At 41.2% G+C, this 17,298-nt stretch overlaps 1 protein-coding gene across 25 annotated transcripts in view; it reads left to right on the top strand.

Annotated features, from left to right (window-relative positions):
• Positions 1-17,298, top strand: part of KALRN (kalirin RhoGEF kinase) — a 700,623-nt gene that overhangs the window by 351,470 nt on the left and 331,855 nt on the right. For 19 of the 25 annotated variants that reach the window (XM_054480931.2, XM_054480928.2, XM_054480929.2 and 16 more), the window contains exons 11-12: positions 5,584-5,775; positions 15,405-15,613. In XM_054480931.2, coding sequence (XP_054336906.1) covers positions 5,584-5,775; positions 15,405-15,613 — 401 coding nt within the window. The remainder of the gene's footprint in view (positions 1-5,583; positions 5,776-15,404; positions 15,614-17,298) is intronic. The other 6 variants (XM_054480936.2, XM_054480938.2, XM_054480951.2 and 3 more) reach the window with 1 other exon arrangement.

Consider the following 17,298-nt stretch of genomic DNA (forward strand, 5'->3'; position numbering starts at 1 on the left):
AACATATGGAATACAATTATAATAACCATTTTAAAATACTTGTCTGCTAATCTTAACATCTATTTCAGTTCTGGGTCAGTTTTCATTGACTGATTTTTCTTCTTCTCATAGGTGAGATTTTCCTGATTATGTGCATGCCTGGTAATTTTTTACCAGATACCAGACATCGTGAGTTTTACCTTGTCAGTTGTGGATATTTCTATATTCCTATAAATATTCTTAAGCTTTATTCTGAGACACAATAAAGTTACATGGAAAAAAAATTGATCTGTTCAGGTCATTCTCTTAAAATGTACTAGGCAGGACCAGAGCAGTTCTCATTCTAAGTCTACTTATTTACCCTTCTGACCCTTCTGGGTACTCCATCCAACATCCCATGAATCATGAGGTTTTCCAGGCTGACTGGTGGGAGCAGGTGCTATTTCTAACTATATGAGTGCTAGGCACTGTTATCTCTAATTCTTTCAGATGGTTCTTTCTCTAGCCTCAGGTAGTTTCCTCACACATGGATTCTTTGCAGGTCTGCCCCAGAGAGGGTAAAGAAGGAAAGTGAAAGAGATTTGTCAGCTGTAAAGTACTATTCAAATGTAAGGTTTTGGGTGTTATCTTGATTGCTGACCTCTGCAATGCCTATGCTTTTGTGTCTCCTTTGTTTTTAATGCTTACATATTTTTTTTCCTTTCATATCATTACATATTGGTTTCAGCCATGCTGGCCTGAAAAAAAATAACCACTGTGAGGGGGATTTTCTCCTGGTCCTCTGGTAGTCTCATTCTTCAATCTACATTGCCTCTTTTGAATAGTAAGGGTGACTTTCAGGCCTCATCCTCCTCATTCCCAGGCATAGAGCCAAGATTCTCACTTCATATTACCAAGGAAGTTGATTCTAGAGTGTTTTTATTCACCGTCTCTCCCACCCCTTGCCTTTAAAAAGCCTGCTTCCTGCTTCTCTGTCTCAGCCCAGGGAATCTGAAAACAAACCTATATTGCTGGAATTCCTGTTAGAGACAAATTATCTTAGAATGTTCTGTTTCTTCCCTGGCGAGAAAATTTAAAAGTAATGGGCCAAGGCTTCAGCAGAGCGTTTGAAGTTAGACTTAAGGGCTGAATTATTTAGGGCATCATACCTGGTTGACACAGTCATGGGGTGTTGGAGAGGGAAGAACAAGAACTGCAGCCATCGGTGTGGCCCATGTCTCTGAATCAGGGGCTCTGTCTACCACAGGTCCTACCTGAAAGCTCCAACAGCTGAGGGATCTATATACCAGCACTCATAACCCATTTTTGGAATATCTGTTGGGAAATGTCAATAAGGGGTCAAGTCCAAGGCAGAGACTAGGAGACTAGGAAACCAAAGAATGCCTAGGAAGTATGTTCAGAGCAAGGTCAGACTCTGGCTTTGAGTCAAAAGCTGTTGTTGATTTGGTCAGAAAGTGAGCAGAAACCTGTTGTGATCCTTGCCCCAATTTGGGGGTATGACAAGAGTCAAAGTATTGCTTTGGTAATACTTTAGTTGATATTTTCTATACACATTTCTATTTCAAGGCTGTGCCAAGAGGTAGGATATACCAAATAAAATTGAACATTGAACATGAATTCTAGCAGGTAAGGTCTTGTATCAGGTAGTTGATGAGGAGTGAGGGTTGAATATTAACATTGGTGGAGGTTGATATCGTCTTTAATTCATTCATTCATTTACTAAATATTGATGGAGCACTTACTAGCTGCCAGACACTAACGGAAAGAGATAAAAGACATTATCTGCCCCTAAGCAGATGAGAAAGACAAACATTTGCACTAGAAAGTAGCAGGTACCATGGAGAGGGTTGGTATAGATCAATCTAGGAGTCCAGAGGAGGGCACATAAGCTAGCCTTGGGAGAGAAGAGGATATTAGGGTGGACTTCCTGGAAGAAGCAATGCCCTTGCTGGGTCTTAAAGAGTGAATAAGAGTTGGTCAAGTTGAAGAGTGAAGGGAAGGGCACCTCAGGCTGAAGAAGAATATGTGCAAAGGCACAGAGGCAAGATTCAGTGCAGTGAGTTTCGGGGGATGCAAGTAATTTACTTCATAGGCTGTTTGTAGGGAAGTGATGTGGGTTGAAGCTCAAGGGAAAAAGTGTCAGGTGAAGAAGGGCATTGCACACTGTGTCAAGACATTTTACCCCAAAGGCAGTGGGAAGCCACTGAACAGTTTTAAGTAGAAGACAGTTGCGATTGGGTCTGAATTTTAGAAGCTCTTTTCTACTAGTAATGGGGAAGAGAGCTGGGCAGAGACAAAGCTGAGAGCCCAGCTTTAACACTGACCCCATTGCCTTCCCACCTGTCTTTATTGTTCCATTCTCTCTATAAAATGTATCTTATAGCTCTTCACTGACTTATCCATCTGATTTTTTGCCACTCTCCAATTTTAGTCAGGTTGACTCAATTTATTCAAACAGGCCTACTCATTTGTGTCTTGTTTATTCAACAAACATTTAGTAAATGCCTATTGCATGCCAGCCACAGTGCTTGGCATGGGGGAACCAAGGATGAATAAGACATGGAACCTGCCTTTAAGGAGCTCACAGACCAGTAGGGAGATACCATGGAGACACACTGTTACTATAAAGTATGATGATGGCTGTGGGGTGGGCTAAATATAGAGTATCCTGGGTGCAGAAAGAAGACAGGCTTGGCTATGAGAAGCCCTTCTCCTTCTCTGCTAAATCCTACCCATCCTCAGGCTCCTGCCTATATTCTTATAGGGCAGGGTAATTTAATGGGTTGTTGCTTGGGCTCTGAAGCCTGCCAACAGGGTTTTAATCCTTGTTCTGCCACTTACTGGTCATGTGACTTTGGCCCGAAATTCTTTGTACCTCAGTTTCTTCATCTGTAAAATGGGTATGATGGCTGCATCAACTTCATAGGGTTATTGTGAGGATTAAAGGAGATAGCATGCATAAAATCCTTTAGAACAATCCTTTTCATGTGTGAAATATTTAATAATTATTAGCTACTATTATTCTCAGTTTTTACTCCTTTTCTTCAGCATCTATATCATATCAAGAAATTTTAACCCCTAATTATCTATTAGTTTGCTGCCTGCCCCATCTTATGTATTGTCATGTTATTTCTCTCAAGAATGATTTTAATTCTTCTTTGAGACAAAATACATTATATATTTATCTGTACTTTTGGGGTGCTTACAATATTGGGTATGTATTATAGTGATCAGCCATCCCAATTTTCCCAGGACTGAGGGGATTTCTGGGACACAGGAATTTCTATGCTAAAACCAGGAAAATCCTGGGACAAATTGATCACCTTACGTGTGGTGGACACTTCAGTTTGGCTTTTTATTTATCTCTTATTGGTCCCAAACTTAATTTGCAAGCAAGCTCACTTTGACTTTGCCACAAATTTTTATTTATTGTCTACAGAATATAAAATTACAATCTCTAGGGTTCATTGAGGGGGAATCCTGAGACTCTTTAGGATTAAAGGTGGACAATTTGAGGGATTCCTAAAATACCTCTCTCCCATCAGCTGTGGGCATATAGACTAGAAATTGTGGGCAATTCCATAAGAGCTTTCTTTAACCTGACCCACAGCCCTAGAGGTCTACCCTTGCCTGTCATTCCTCTTGTCTCCCTGCATGTGTCTCATGAGTAGATGACTTCCTTCATCTGCTTTCCAGAATTGACATACCCTGCTTTAACCCAGTGGCAAAACTCCTTTCCTCATATGAAGCTGCTGTTTTTCCATGAATTTCCCAGTTGGGGCCAAGTGATTTTTCCTCTTTTTCAACCCTGTCTTGGAAGCATTGGGAAAATGTAAATGACTTTTTCTCTTTTTCAACCCGGTCTCACCAGCATTGGAACGATGTTTACCTTGGGAAGTTGCTTTTTAAGCAGCATTCCTTATGGATCCCCTGAGGCCTCTCTCCAAATTCCTAGAAGCCAAGACAAGCGTTTGCCTGCCCATCTTCCCCAGGTCCTATGCCAGTACAATCAAGAGGCTGGCTCCACAGCCTCTGAAAGTTTCAACCCTAGAGTCTCAGTTTTCTGGGGCTGTCGTAACAAAGCACCACGAGACTGTGACTTAGATAACAACAATTTGTTTTCTCACAGTTCTGGAAGCTAGACATTTGAGATCAAAGTGTCAGCAGAGCTAGTTCTTTCTGAGGAATATGAGGGAGAAATCTACCCTGTGCCTTTTTCTCAACTTTTGGTAGTTTTCTGGCAGTCTTTAGCATTCTTAGCCTTGTAGATACATCTCCCAGTTTCTTCGTTCATCTTCACATAGCATTCTCCCTGTGTGCATGTCTGTCTCTTCACATGGCATTTTTTTTAAAATAAGGACACCAGTCATATTGGATTAGGGATCTATCCTACTATAGTATGATTTAAACTTAATGTAACTAATTACGTCTACAATTATCCTGTTTCCAAGGAAGGTCACATTCTGAGATATTGGGGATTAGGAGTTCAACATGTGAATTTGAGTGGGGGGCACAGTTCAGTCCATAGCACCCAGGTCTTCAAGTGAGCCCAAAACACTCCTTACAGACACGGAGACCCTGTCTCCATAAGCAAAACAAAGCACTAGAGAGTCATTGCTCATGAATCCATTTCAATTCTCCACTCACTTTGTGTTTGATACTGACTGCTCTGCTTGTTCGCCAATCTAGAGTTTTGTGCCAACTCGAGGGATACTAAGAAATATATGTACACCTGAGTCACCAGCTCTAAGTCAGGACATATCAGGAGACTTTCAAAAGGAGAAGCCTGCTGAGGAAAAGCTGTATCTGCGGCAAATAATGTAGTAACTATTCTAAAGGCAGTTGCTCCCATCCTGATGAATAATAATTACAAGTTGGTTACCTTTTAAAATGCTCTGGAGAATACCATGGTGTGTACAGATAGGAAGTTGGATGACTGTGTGTGCGTGTGTGTGCATGCAGTAGCTTATGATAAACAAAATCACCAGACTCCTCCCCAACCTTCCTGCAAACATTCCCTGGGCCCGCAGGGAGTAGCCTGCATCTCCTCCCTCTGGCTGTGGCCGCTGCCTTCTGTCAGCTCCCTGGAGTTGCTGATCTCTTCCCCTCCAAAGAAATAGCTCTGTTCCAAAAAGATAAACACCAGTAGTTACAGGGAACTTGAGGAGAAAAGCAAAGCGAGTCTCCCAGTTAGTGTTTTTCTGGTGTTCTCACACAGAAATACAGACCGTCTTTGTGGGTGTGCTATTTCTGATCCTGGCAGTTACAGCCTGAGATGTGAGGGCAGTGATGGGTTTTCTTGAAGGTAGGGGATAGGGAGCAGCTGGGATATGGAGGTTCTCTACGCTCTCCCCACTTCTTTCCAGGGACACTGCACCTCTGAGAAATCCCAGGGGTGGATGAGGCACCTAGCTGGTGCCCGCCTGCAGGCTGCTAGCTTGCTGAGAGGCGGTGTGCCAGCTCCGCGCGCCGCGCCTCGGTGCCAGATCAGGGAGCTGTCGGCTCAGCGCCCACGCCCCTCCGCTTCAGCTCCGGGGAGCCCCAGGGTGGGCTGCTGGAAGGCGCGACTGCAACTTGACTTTGCCTCACTGTTGTTGCTGGCAGAATACGTACACCAATGCGGACAAGCTCCTAGAAGCAGCGGAGCAGTTGGCTCAGACGGGGGAATGTGACCCCGAGGAGATCTACAAGGCAGCTCGACACCTGGAGGTGCGCATCCAAGACTTCGTGCGCAGGGTGGAGCAGCGGAAGCTTCTCCTGGACATGTCTGTCTCCTTCCACACACACACCAAAGAGGTAAGGGGAGCTAGTGGAGAGAGGGCATTCTGTCCTGCCAGGGTCAGGTCGGCTTCCTAGTAAAATGGCCCTGAGGGTCTGACCAAGATCTTGGGTAGTCTGGGGGTTACTAACTTCCTAACTTTGGTAGTATTAACAATTCGTTCCTGATAGCCTGCATTTAGGTCTCTCAGAATGGGGCAAACTTTCCTCCTATAATATCTAGTGAGGAAAGGGGGTCATGGAGACAGGTGGTTTTGGGGGCATCTACTAGAGCATGCAATCTGCAGCTGGAGAAATGTGGGAATCCCTGATATAGCAATAGTCACTGCAAGAAGAAATGTAAGAGGATCACAGACTCTCTTCCCACTGCACACCCAATTTCTCTTGGTTGCTGTTTCCTGTCAGAAATGAGAGTCCCACGGAACTTTGATCAGGTATCTTTGCTACCAGCAAGGAACATGTAGAGTTTACAGATGTGTTTTTTCTGTGTTTTTATTTTTTTTTTTAACAGGGGATTTAATCTTCTTAATGAGGTCTGTGGCAGGGTGATATTAAAGTTGGTCCTCACTGTGCCTGAATGTGGAGTGACAGGCATTGAAAGAAGGGGGACTGAGATGCCCTCCACCAAGGAAGCTGGCTGGGCTTGAAGCCCAGCCTGAATAATTCACTAAGTGGAGAAAGGAGAAGGAAGGATAGATTATGTTAAGCTGCTGCAAGAGCAGAGGGGCACCATAGAGAGGAGGATGGTTGCAAACCTATGATTGCTTTTCATTTCTGATTAACATGGGACATGCTGAAATTGAATAAGTGGCCAGTAAGGAGGCACATTTAGCATCATCTGTAATAACACCCTTGGCAGATGAACTCATTAGGTGTATGCATGCTTGTGTCCCCCCCCCCCCCCGAGGAATTCCCTTTAATAGAGTATTAATTAAAGTTTGTTTGCTGCTCAGGAAAAAAAAAATTAGCCCTACTTAATTAAGTTGAATTTTAATATTGGGAATGCATTAAGAATCTTGGTTGTTACTGCTTCACAGCCTTTTCTGACACCGAGGGAATGAATGCAAACCATTGCAGTGCCTGTCAGAGAAAAACATGAAAAGATAGTGTTCTCTAAACTGAGATTCCCCAGGCAGATGAAGGGCTGGCAAGCTCCCTGAAGCTGGATTTGCTTCCTCTCTGCGGGACCTGCAGCCACTCTCTGATGAGTGTCTATAAAACAAGGGGATTAGCATTAATCCAGGGTTTCCTGCCTGGTTCTCTGCTTGATAGTGGCTCACCCAGTTCTTAATGAAAGTCTCAGAAACCAAAGGCATGTGTATTCCCTTTTAATTATGAGCCTGTAGGTGATGGAATGGAGTACGAATGAAGAGGAGTCATGTTCCTCATGAGGGCCGTGGCGGTGCTTGCTGCATGGAGAAGTGGTGGACCAGAGTCAGTTTCCATGGAACTGCCACTCCCAAAAGAGTGACCATGGCTTCCAGGGCTTCCTCTAGCTACATCTCCAACCTTCTATACACAGAGCTAGTAGGCTGGGATTCTAGACCAGATTCTGCTGCTAAAGAACCATATGAGCTTGTGCAAGTCACTATGTCCCTGGCCTTGGCTTTCCTTATCTATAAAATTATGCAGTTGGACTTGGCCCTAAGGCCCCTTATGGTTCTAATGTGAATCCAAGATTCCATTCTTCTTCTCTTCTTCTTTATTTGCTATTGGTAATGATAATAAATAATAATAATAATTAAGCTGAAGTAGTATAGGTGATTTACCAAGCCTAAGATTTGGTTTATTGTAAGCACTCAAAATATATTACATGAGTTTTTTAATTGGACACTTATTACTTGCCAGACACATATACCATCTCATGTAACCTTCATGATAATCTTATGATATAGATTTTATTAAACACATTTTTAAATAAGGAGACTAAGCCTCAGAAGATAACTTTTCTAAGGTTACAGACTTTCTCAGTAGTACAGCAGATATTTTACCTGTCTTCCTATTACCTACACTCTTGTTTTTTTCCTTTTCTATCTCCTCTCCTCTGTTCTTCCTTCTCCTTACTTTTATTTTTCTTTTTTGCATTTCTAAACCCCAAATCAGGGGCTTAATGGGTAGGACAGATCTTGGCTGAGAAATACACAGTGTTGCCAGGATTGGGGGTGTGGGAGACAGGAATAGTCAGGGAGTTATTGTTTTCCCGGATCTCTCTCAAATCTTGCTAAGCTTGGTCCTGTTTGAACCTGAGACTTGTTTCCTCACTGGAACTCAGCTATAGAGTCACATTCGTGTGAAATACTACTAGAAGGAGTGGTGTGATACAGGGGGCAGGTGAAGAAAGAGAAAGAACTGAAATTTATTTAGCACAAACTATGTGCTAGGCTATCTAGCTGTCTAGTTCGTAGCCATGATAATTCTCATTTTTTAAAATTCCAGTTTTACAAATGGGAAAACCAAAGTTCAGAAAAATTAATAATTTGCCCATGGTTTTATAGCTAGGTTGTTGTAAGTACAGAAATTGACCCCAGGTCTTTCTGACTCTAAAGGCCGTGCTTTTTTCTCCTTTGCCACAAAGACTTTTATATAAAGGCTAGTAAACAGAGACTTGAATGAATTTTTTTTTCCATCAGAGAATTCATTCAAACAGGAGGCTATCAGGAAATTGCATAGTCTCTTTCTCCTCAGTCCCAAAATACGAGAGAAATTTAGAGCAGCCCTGCCTGGATACAAAGGGTTTTATGATTATGAGGCTCATTCTATTCAAGACATCTACAACTCTCTGATCATACAGATTTTATTTTTTTTTTCAGGATGGACAGAAAAGCAACATTTTGAGTGGCTGTCACAGAGGAGCTGTTCCAGGGGACATGCAGTGGGACTTTGTATCTGCATGTTCCCTCTTGGTCACCTTCCCATCCAAACCAGTCTGTATGAGGTCCCCTTTAAGTGATTTGCAAGGCAGGGTAGAAAATAAGGTGTGTGCATGTATACATGCACATACATGTATATGTACATGTATATGTGTACACATGCACATATATGTGTACACACATGCAAATGTTCCCACACACTAAGTACAGCAAGATCTTGGATGCCAGGTAGGTCTGATTTCCAGATCTATATTTTTTATGCCTTGTGCCTTTGGGAGAATTACTCTTAATCTCTGTTGCTTTGTAATAATTATGAGGATGACTATTACAACACTCATTTTTTTTTCCTAGTAGGAAACTTCCTCCCAAATTTTTCTGAGTGTTTCTTTAAAGTAGGCTTAATAAATTAGGAACTTAAAGACTCAACTTAAACATCATTTTTTTTTTCTTGAACTTCTTCGTGGGTGCTTCCAACTTTCACCCAGACAAGAGCAGAGCACTGTATATACCTCACACTGAGCTGTGATTCTCTCCTTCACTAAATTGGGAGTGCCAATATGTGTAGTACACATATGGCATTAGATGTGTAGATAGAGATACTACTGTGTCTGATACATAGAGGTGCTGAATAAATATTGAATAAATGGGTTTACTTGACAATGGGAAGCCAGTCTTTCCTAAGAAAAGTAAAAGAAAAAGAAGAAGAAAAATGAGGGAAGAGTCCCTTTAATCACATTTTAATCTATTGCAGTTCTTTGACTTGAGCTCTCCAGATATTGTAAATAAGAGAGGCTGGGTGGGGAATCTAACTTGCTGATGGGAGCTTTCCTTTAGGACCTATATATAGCAGGCAGAAATGGATTATTAGGGGGACAGAAATGAGCATCCTTGAATGGTCTCATGGAAGAACTCCTGTGGTTTGATTTTTCCGTACTCTGTTTAATACCTCTCAAGACTCATCACCTCTTAAACATCACTAAGTATGGGTCCTATTTGATCCTGAGTTCATTAACTCTTGACTCCTTCCTCTTGACTCTATAGGCAAAGTTCTGGCTTTTTATTCAAGACAGGATTAGTAGTCTGTTAGGGAATTTTGAGTTGCCGTGGTTGCTTTTCCCTCTTACCGTGAATAGAGTGAAGAAGGAAAATCTGCTCAACTTTGCTAAAGTGGCCTTCGGTACTGCTGATAAATACTGTTATAAATCATTTCTGCCTCATTATGGCTATCTTCCTCCTTCTTCCTTTCCTTCCTCCATTTCTTCCTTCCTATAATAATTTGCAGAGTTTTTGCCTTGGTGCCAATTTGTAAAAGAATATCATCATAGTCTATAATTTTCAGGGAATGAAAGCCCCTTTTGTAGGAGATTTCTAAGTGGGAAGTGAATATCCACCTTCATAAATGATTTAACCTAGACTTCCTAGGACTCCGCAGGCTAAAATTCATAATTTTACTTTTGCCAACTTTCCATATCAAAAGAGTTACTCTAATGAGGATCAGAGAAGAAACAAGAGGAAGATATAAAAAGATAACCTCCAGGTTCATTTCTTCTACAAATTCAAGTCTGCTTAATCCTATTGGCCTCGTGAATTCTTTATTTATTGTAGGAGCTGAGAGGGTTAAAAATGTCTAACTGTTTCATCACAGTGTTAGTCATAATCTTGAATAATTAGAGACCATCTAAATGTTTCACATTGGGTGATTTCGTTAAACAAATCGTAGTGCATTTATATAGTAAAATATTACACAGTCATTCTAAATCACATTGCCGAAGATTATTAATGACATGAGGAAGAGCTTGTGGTATAATATATAAAAACTGTATATCCAGTACAACACAATTTCAATAACACATATAGAATAAGGACCAGAAGTAAATATACCAAGAATTTGAGATTGATATGGGAGATTTAATTTTTTGGCTTTTTTTTGTTTTGCAAGATTTCTTCAATGATATTTTAAATTTAGAATCAGGAACAATCCAATAAATGTTATTTTTCAAAAGCAAAACTATTCATCCCTACCTATAAAGAAGAGTTACTTAAAAAAGAAAGGCAACAAACATGTACTTGGGACTTTCTTGTACATCCAGAGCCTCCACTACTAGTACAAATCGTGCTGAACTTAAATACATTCTTTTTGCCTGGGCCCAAGAGGGCAGCCAGCTTTGTTTTCTGGTCTGGAGAACTAGAGCAAGTTTGGGAGATGCATTGACCCAAGTCCTCATTCTTTTTGTCCAGGAACATGGCATTTGTAGCACCTGCCCTGCAGCAATTGTCATCACAGAATTCTCTTTCCTTGCTGTGTTTCCATGGAAATGCTGTAGTCACTGGGCTTTCAAAATATCCATTTTTAGATATTTTTGTAGTATAAATATCAGTCAAGTTAAATAAGGAACATGGCCAAAGTAACCAACCTCTGCTCTTTATTAGACAGCTTAATTAAATACCCACTTATATTTGTTTCACCTTGTGGAATCATTCTGCCACACCATTTCCTACTCAAATAGGTACAAACACACCACAGACACTCCCATATACACATGTTCCTCTATCCGCCAACTCTGGAATCAAAACTAAATTGGTCTTCAAGAGAGATGATGGCTTTAAGAACAAAAATAGCCTTATCCTCTATTTTACTTGCTGTACTGTTGTACTGTTTATTTAAGAAACAAGCTGGTGATTGATGTCCAGGAAAAATTATCTTTTCAAAATGAGGGAAGAGGAGGTTCACCATGTGGATATGGTGTGCCTTTCAACATCGTTAAGGATTGTTGATATCATTATTGTTAATCAATTGTTGTCAGCACAATGGTTGCCCAAGCTGTGCAAATGGAACAGCCAATCAGCAGGAGAAAGTGATGAAATAAAATGACCTCTCTCCTTAACCAGTCATCTGTAAGCCTTGTTATTTTTCTTACAAACCTCCTAGGTTCTTCCTCTCTTGTCTCCTTCCTTCCTGTCTTTTTCAGTTGCCGCTTTCTCAGGCTGCCCCACTATGCAAGCAGGAGAGGGTCTGTGGGCTGGTCCTAGCTGAACTCACTGCTTCCCTATTAGAGCTAATCTTATGTAGGGCATGGAAAGGCTCCTTTAACTGTTCCCCTATCAAGGTTCTAGAAATTCTCAAATTGGACCCATTCTTTTGGATGTAGATATTTTTGACCACAACTCCATGTGTTTCTGTAAGAAAGAATGCACAAAATCATCTACATGTATGCATCAGCGTGGAGCAGAGCAAGCAACCATTGCCGAGAAGTGAGCAGGACCCTAAAAGAAGGGTCATAGTATACATATATTTTGATCAAAAAGAGAGGGTCTGGAAATGGCTGAAACATGGGATTTTTTTTTCTGGGTGGGGGGTGGGTTGATGGAGAAGGTACAGTGCTATAATGTTAAACCTTAGATAAGCAGAAAGTAAAGAAGATCACACAAGGGAGAGAAACCAACGTGGAAGACAGTGGGGAAAAAAACACACGTGGTTGCTGCTGCCAAGCTACCTCACTCACTCCATGATTTTACCTAATTAGTTCCAGCAGACATTGGCTTGTAGTAGCTTGGCAGAAAAGATCGTTCTGGCTGGATGTCACTGACTGCTTAATAATCAGTGAAGTAGTAGCAGAAGTGTCTCTCTAATTTGGACTCTTTTCAAAGCATATTCTTCAGCGCTAAATCAGAGGGACATACATAGAGGAAACCTTTGGGACATTGAGAGAGCTAGAAAAATTACAGCCTAATAAATGGGATATTGACTCTACTCATGGTTTAGCAGCACCAACTTTTATTTCTATCTACCTTGTGGTGCTAAACCTCAGAGGTGCTTATTTAAAATTATGAACTTGCAATTTAAGTTTGCTGCCACCAGGCAGTGACTGTGTGCAGCGTGTCCACAATTTCACCTCTCTCTGTTTACATCTTTTTTTCTTTTAGAACTATCAAGACTTTTTAGTTTCTAGGCTTTCCTCGGTTATCCTGAGACAAAGTGGCAAAAACAGAATAGAGAGGCCCAGCCCAATATAGTATCTTGAAGGACCAAATTCAGTGTTGATCTTATACAAACTCCAAAATGAAGGAGTACTTCAAACTTTCCCTCTGCCCTGTAGTGGGAACTGGAGATGGCTTGCAGCAAAAATATCTTTTTTTTTTTTTTTTTTTTGAGACAGAGTCTTGCTCTGTCACCCAGGTGGAGTGCCGTGGCACAATCACAGCTCACTGCAGTCTTGACCTGCTGGGAACAAGCAATCCTCCCGCCTCAGCTTCCCAAGTAGCTGGGGCTACAGGCATGTGCCAACATGCCCAGCTAATCTTTGTGTTTTAAAAAAAAAATTTTTTATAGATGCTGGGTCTTACCATGTTGTCTAAGCTAAAAATATCTTTTAAATGTAATAATATGTAGCACTGATACAGTATTGACTATATGTCAGACACTGTTGATAAGTAAGATAATATATTTGTGTATACACACATGTATCAACTTATTTGTAATCTTTATCACAACTCTCTGGGAGGAAAGCACTGTTATTATCCCCATTTTACTGATAAAGAAAGCCAAGGTGCAGAGAGAATAGGTAACTTACCCAAGATTATATAGCTAATATGTGGCAGAACTAGGATTTGAAACTTTTTTTTTTTGGAGACAGAGTCTTGCTCTGTTCCCCAGGCTGGAGTGCAGTGGCACAGTCTCGGCTCACTACAACCTCTGCCTCCTGGGTTCAAGCAATTCCACTGCCTCAGCTTCCTGAGTAGCTGGGGTTACAGGTACCTGCCACCATGCCTGGATAATTTTTGTATTTTTAGCAGAGACGGGTTTTCGCCATGTTGGCCAGACTGGTCTCGAATTCGTGACCTCAGGTGATGTGCCCACTGTAGCCTCCCAAAGTGTTGGGATTGCAGGTGTGAACCACTGTGCCTGGCCCCTGAAACTCTGCCTCTCTGTACAATATTTTTTCAGAGAATCCATCATCTCTTCCCTAAAGACTTATATACACTTAGAAAATGTGTTTTCTCTCTAGAAAAAACTACAGCCAGAAAATATGAAGTGACATTAAGCTATCATTATCAATATCCTATACTTCCTGGTTTTATGCTGATTTGAAATTAGCATATTCACACAGCAACATGTATCCCAGCTTATATGGTCTGGAAAACGTGTTTGGTGTTTTATTTGAAAAGGAAATAAACTGAACTAATTACAACCAGATTTGCAAGCTGATAAATGTGAGGGATGCTGAATAATAATTTGCATTCCCTATAGCAATCAGCATAATACTGTAGGCTTATTAATAGTGCTATAAGTTTATCTAAAGCATTAATAATGAGGAAATAGTTCAGTCCTCACAGTCTTTGAAGTGAGCAGGGCAAATCTTATTCTTCCTATTTTGTAGATAAGGAAACTAAGGCTCAGGAGGTTACTTACCTGTACAAAAAGGACATTCTTTACACTTTCTTATTCATGGCCTCCAAAGCTTATTAATCTTCCTGTTAACCTCTTCTGCCACATCTAGAGCTTCTCTATCTAAGGAACAAAGAATAACTTGTCCAAAATCTTGAAGACTATTTTTGTCTCTCTATATTTTTTTAATCTTCCCTTATTGAAAAGGCCATACTGTAATTTACCATACTGAGAACCAACTCGATGAAATAATATTCTTGAGGTAGACATTTACCTATGTTTTTAACAGGGAAGACTTTAAGATGTTAGAACCAGATGGAAACTAACCAGTTTATTTTGTGCTTTCCCCAACCTACTTTACACATGATGTCATGGAGATGGAAGGGTATAGTGATTTGTGCAAAGGCACCATGAGTAACCGGAGGAACAGAAGCCAAAATCTGCATCTTCTGACTCCATCTATCAATTTTCTCTCTCTACTGGCTTTTTTCCTAGTAGAGCCCTGAGCTTATCTTTCCTGCTAGTCAGGTGAAGACTCCTGGTTTCAAAGCAAACACCAGACTCATCTTCCCCTCTCTCATTTATGAAAATTCTCAAAGTAGTCAAAAGTGAGCTCTCTGGCAGGCCACTGGAGACCTGTATTCAGTATGATGAGGAAAAGCTATCAATAAATGATTTTTCAGTAATTCAGTTTTAACTCCTCATCATTTCCAGTGCTTATATTTTGTTCAAAACACTATACTTTGCTCTTTTAAAGTTGTCTGGCCAGTAATACCTAGTTGCATTTTATCAACTTGAATATTACGGGAAAATGTCTCGTATATTTATTGAAATTAAGATAAGCCACATCTTTAGCATTCAACTTTCTAACCAATTTAGCAATTTTAAAAAGAACAAAATAGTATGGAATAGGTACAGGTTATGTTCGGTTAATGTGCATTTAGTTCTTATTGACCACCACATTCTTTGTGTATTTGCAATATCGTGATACATTTCTAGGAATCAATGTGCACAGAGTACATGCTCCCTTTCCTCCTTTCTGAAAGATGAAATAATATTTGTTCATTCTAGTCTCCTGTTCTTCCTAGTGGTGTCTCAAAGATGACTGATCTCCTTGCTCTAAGATCATACCTATAGGTTTCCCTGACCACAGGGAAGTTAAGCCAGGGGTGATTCCTGTCTTTAGAGACTGTCAACACCAATGGAGTAAACTTAGCAAAGACTGGTGATGAATATAAATGTAAAAACACAAACTGACCCATAGTTGTGCTGATGAGAATGGCACTGACTGGTTGAGAGTAAGTTGGGTGATTCCAGTCTAGCTTCCTTGCCCTCACCCCAGCCCTGGCCTCTCCCATCTTCTCTGAGTGGAATCTGCTCTCTCTCTACAGTTGTGGACATGGATGGAAGACCTTCAGAAGGAGATGTTGGAGGATGTCTGTGCAGACTCTGTGGATGCAGTCCAGGAACTGATCAAACAGTTCCAGCAGCAGCAGACTGCCACTCTAGATGCCACACTCAATGTCATCAAGGAAGGCGAAGACCTTATCCAGCAGCTCAGGTCAGCGCCTCCCTCCCTCGGGGAGCCCAGCGAGGCCAGGTCAGCATGGGCAGAGCTTTCCAGTGGGAAATGCCTCGGGCTAGACGTGAGATAAGTCCTGTCCCAGTCTTGACTCAGCAAAATCTTGCTTTGTGGTCTTGTGTGAGCTTCGGTTTCTTTATCTGTAAGATGTAAAAATGCCTGCACCATACTCAACTTGAACCTAGAATGAAATAGTAAATGGAAAAGCTTTAATGTTTCAAAGAATTATTTATCATTCAGGATGTTATTCAGCCATCAGTAAGTAACATAAATACAACAAAAATTAACAAAAGACAAAAAAAACACAAAAGTAAAAAATAATTAAGAATTAGGGCATATTTGCTCATGCAGAGAAATAGACATTATGGAATATAGTGTTGACATCTGGTCTTAGGCTGAACTCTGACCTCCAGTGCCCCAGTCAGCAAAATCAGATCATTTTGCTGACGTTTGACTGTGGACCCATGAAGACATAAAAAAAGTGTGGTGGTGTCCTACCAGTTCCCTGTTACCCAATTATGACCTTTTACCATTCCTTGCTGCCCAGAAAATAAAACTCCTTCTGCATCAACCTAAACAAACATAACTAAGAAGACAAATCCTGTCTAAAATTTTTCATTTGTTTAGAATTACCCAGGCCATTGCCTCCTTTTTCTATTGGCATCAATATCTAGTTTTCTGCCCCTGTCAAGGACCCTGGCTCCTTAGATAAAGTGTCATGAGGCCTTAAGCAAGCCCTCAGCAACCAACCCCATGCCCAGGTGCTGTATAAATAGGACTTGATGGTGCTAATGATGCTTGCCCACAGGGACTTGTTCCTATCCCAAAATCACTGAGTGCTGGGACCTCTGCCAGCTCTGGACAGAAATAATCTCATCAGCAAGTCCCAGGCCATCCCTAGGGCCTAAGGGAATTACGTCAATTGGAGAGGGTTTTTTTCACCCATACCAGTTGTCCAATTAAATAAACAATGATAAATTACCTTTAGAAGGCCCTGGCATGTTTTTCTGTTGGAAATTAATAATTTCTATTCTAAACATGCACACGAGATGCTCCAAATCCTCCTATTGCATGCTAACAAGACAGCCTCTTTTCCTTCTTCCCCTAATTATCTTCATGAATATATAATACATGACAGCTTTGTCTGCCTCCCCAGGAAACTCCACTGTCATTTGCTTCTGAAGAGAATTCCAAATAGTGGACAGTCATTTAACCTCTCTGGGCCTCAGCTGCTTCGTCTGTGTAATTAAGGGGTTCACTCTAGGAGCTCTGGCAGCTCAAGAATTTTGTGATGGCTTTGTGTTATCTATTCAAATACTTTTCACAGGCTTGGCTGGCTTCACTTTCTGTGGGTCTAGGCCTGTGGAGATGCCACTTGTTCTTAACAACTGTAAACCTGCACAATACCTAAGGCATAAGGCTACTTGATGATGGCAAAGGCAACAATGTGGGTGATGCCTGCTCTGCAAGATTAAATTCCATGGGTTTCAGAGAGTACCGTAGGCATAGGACCAAGAGCCACTGGCGACCGTTCATTGTGCCAGTAACCTGACTCTAGCCTAGGCTCCCCTCCCTGACATGAAGGCAAGTCAAAGAGAAAAAGAAGTAAATGTTGCTTAGTGGACATTGACAGGATGCCTCACATGTGCCAGAAACATCTTTCCTAGGTCTTCCTGATTTTTCTGACACTTGTCACTAGAGCA

This window comes from Pongo pygmaeus, chromosome 2 (assembly GCF_028885625.2).
Source record: "Pongo pygmaeus isolate AG05252 chromosome 2, NHGRI_mPonPyg2-v2.0_pri, whole genome shotgun sequence".
Lineage (NCBI taxonomy): Eukaryota > Metazoa > Chordata > Mammalia > Primates > Hominidae > Pongo > Pongo pygmaeus.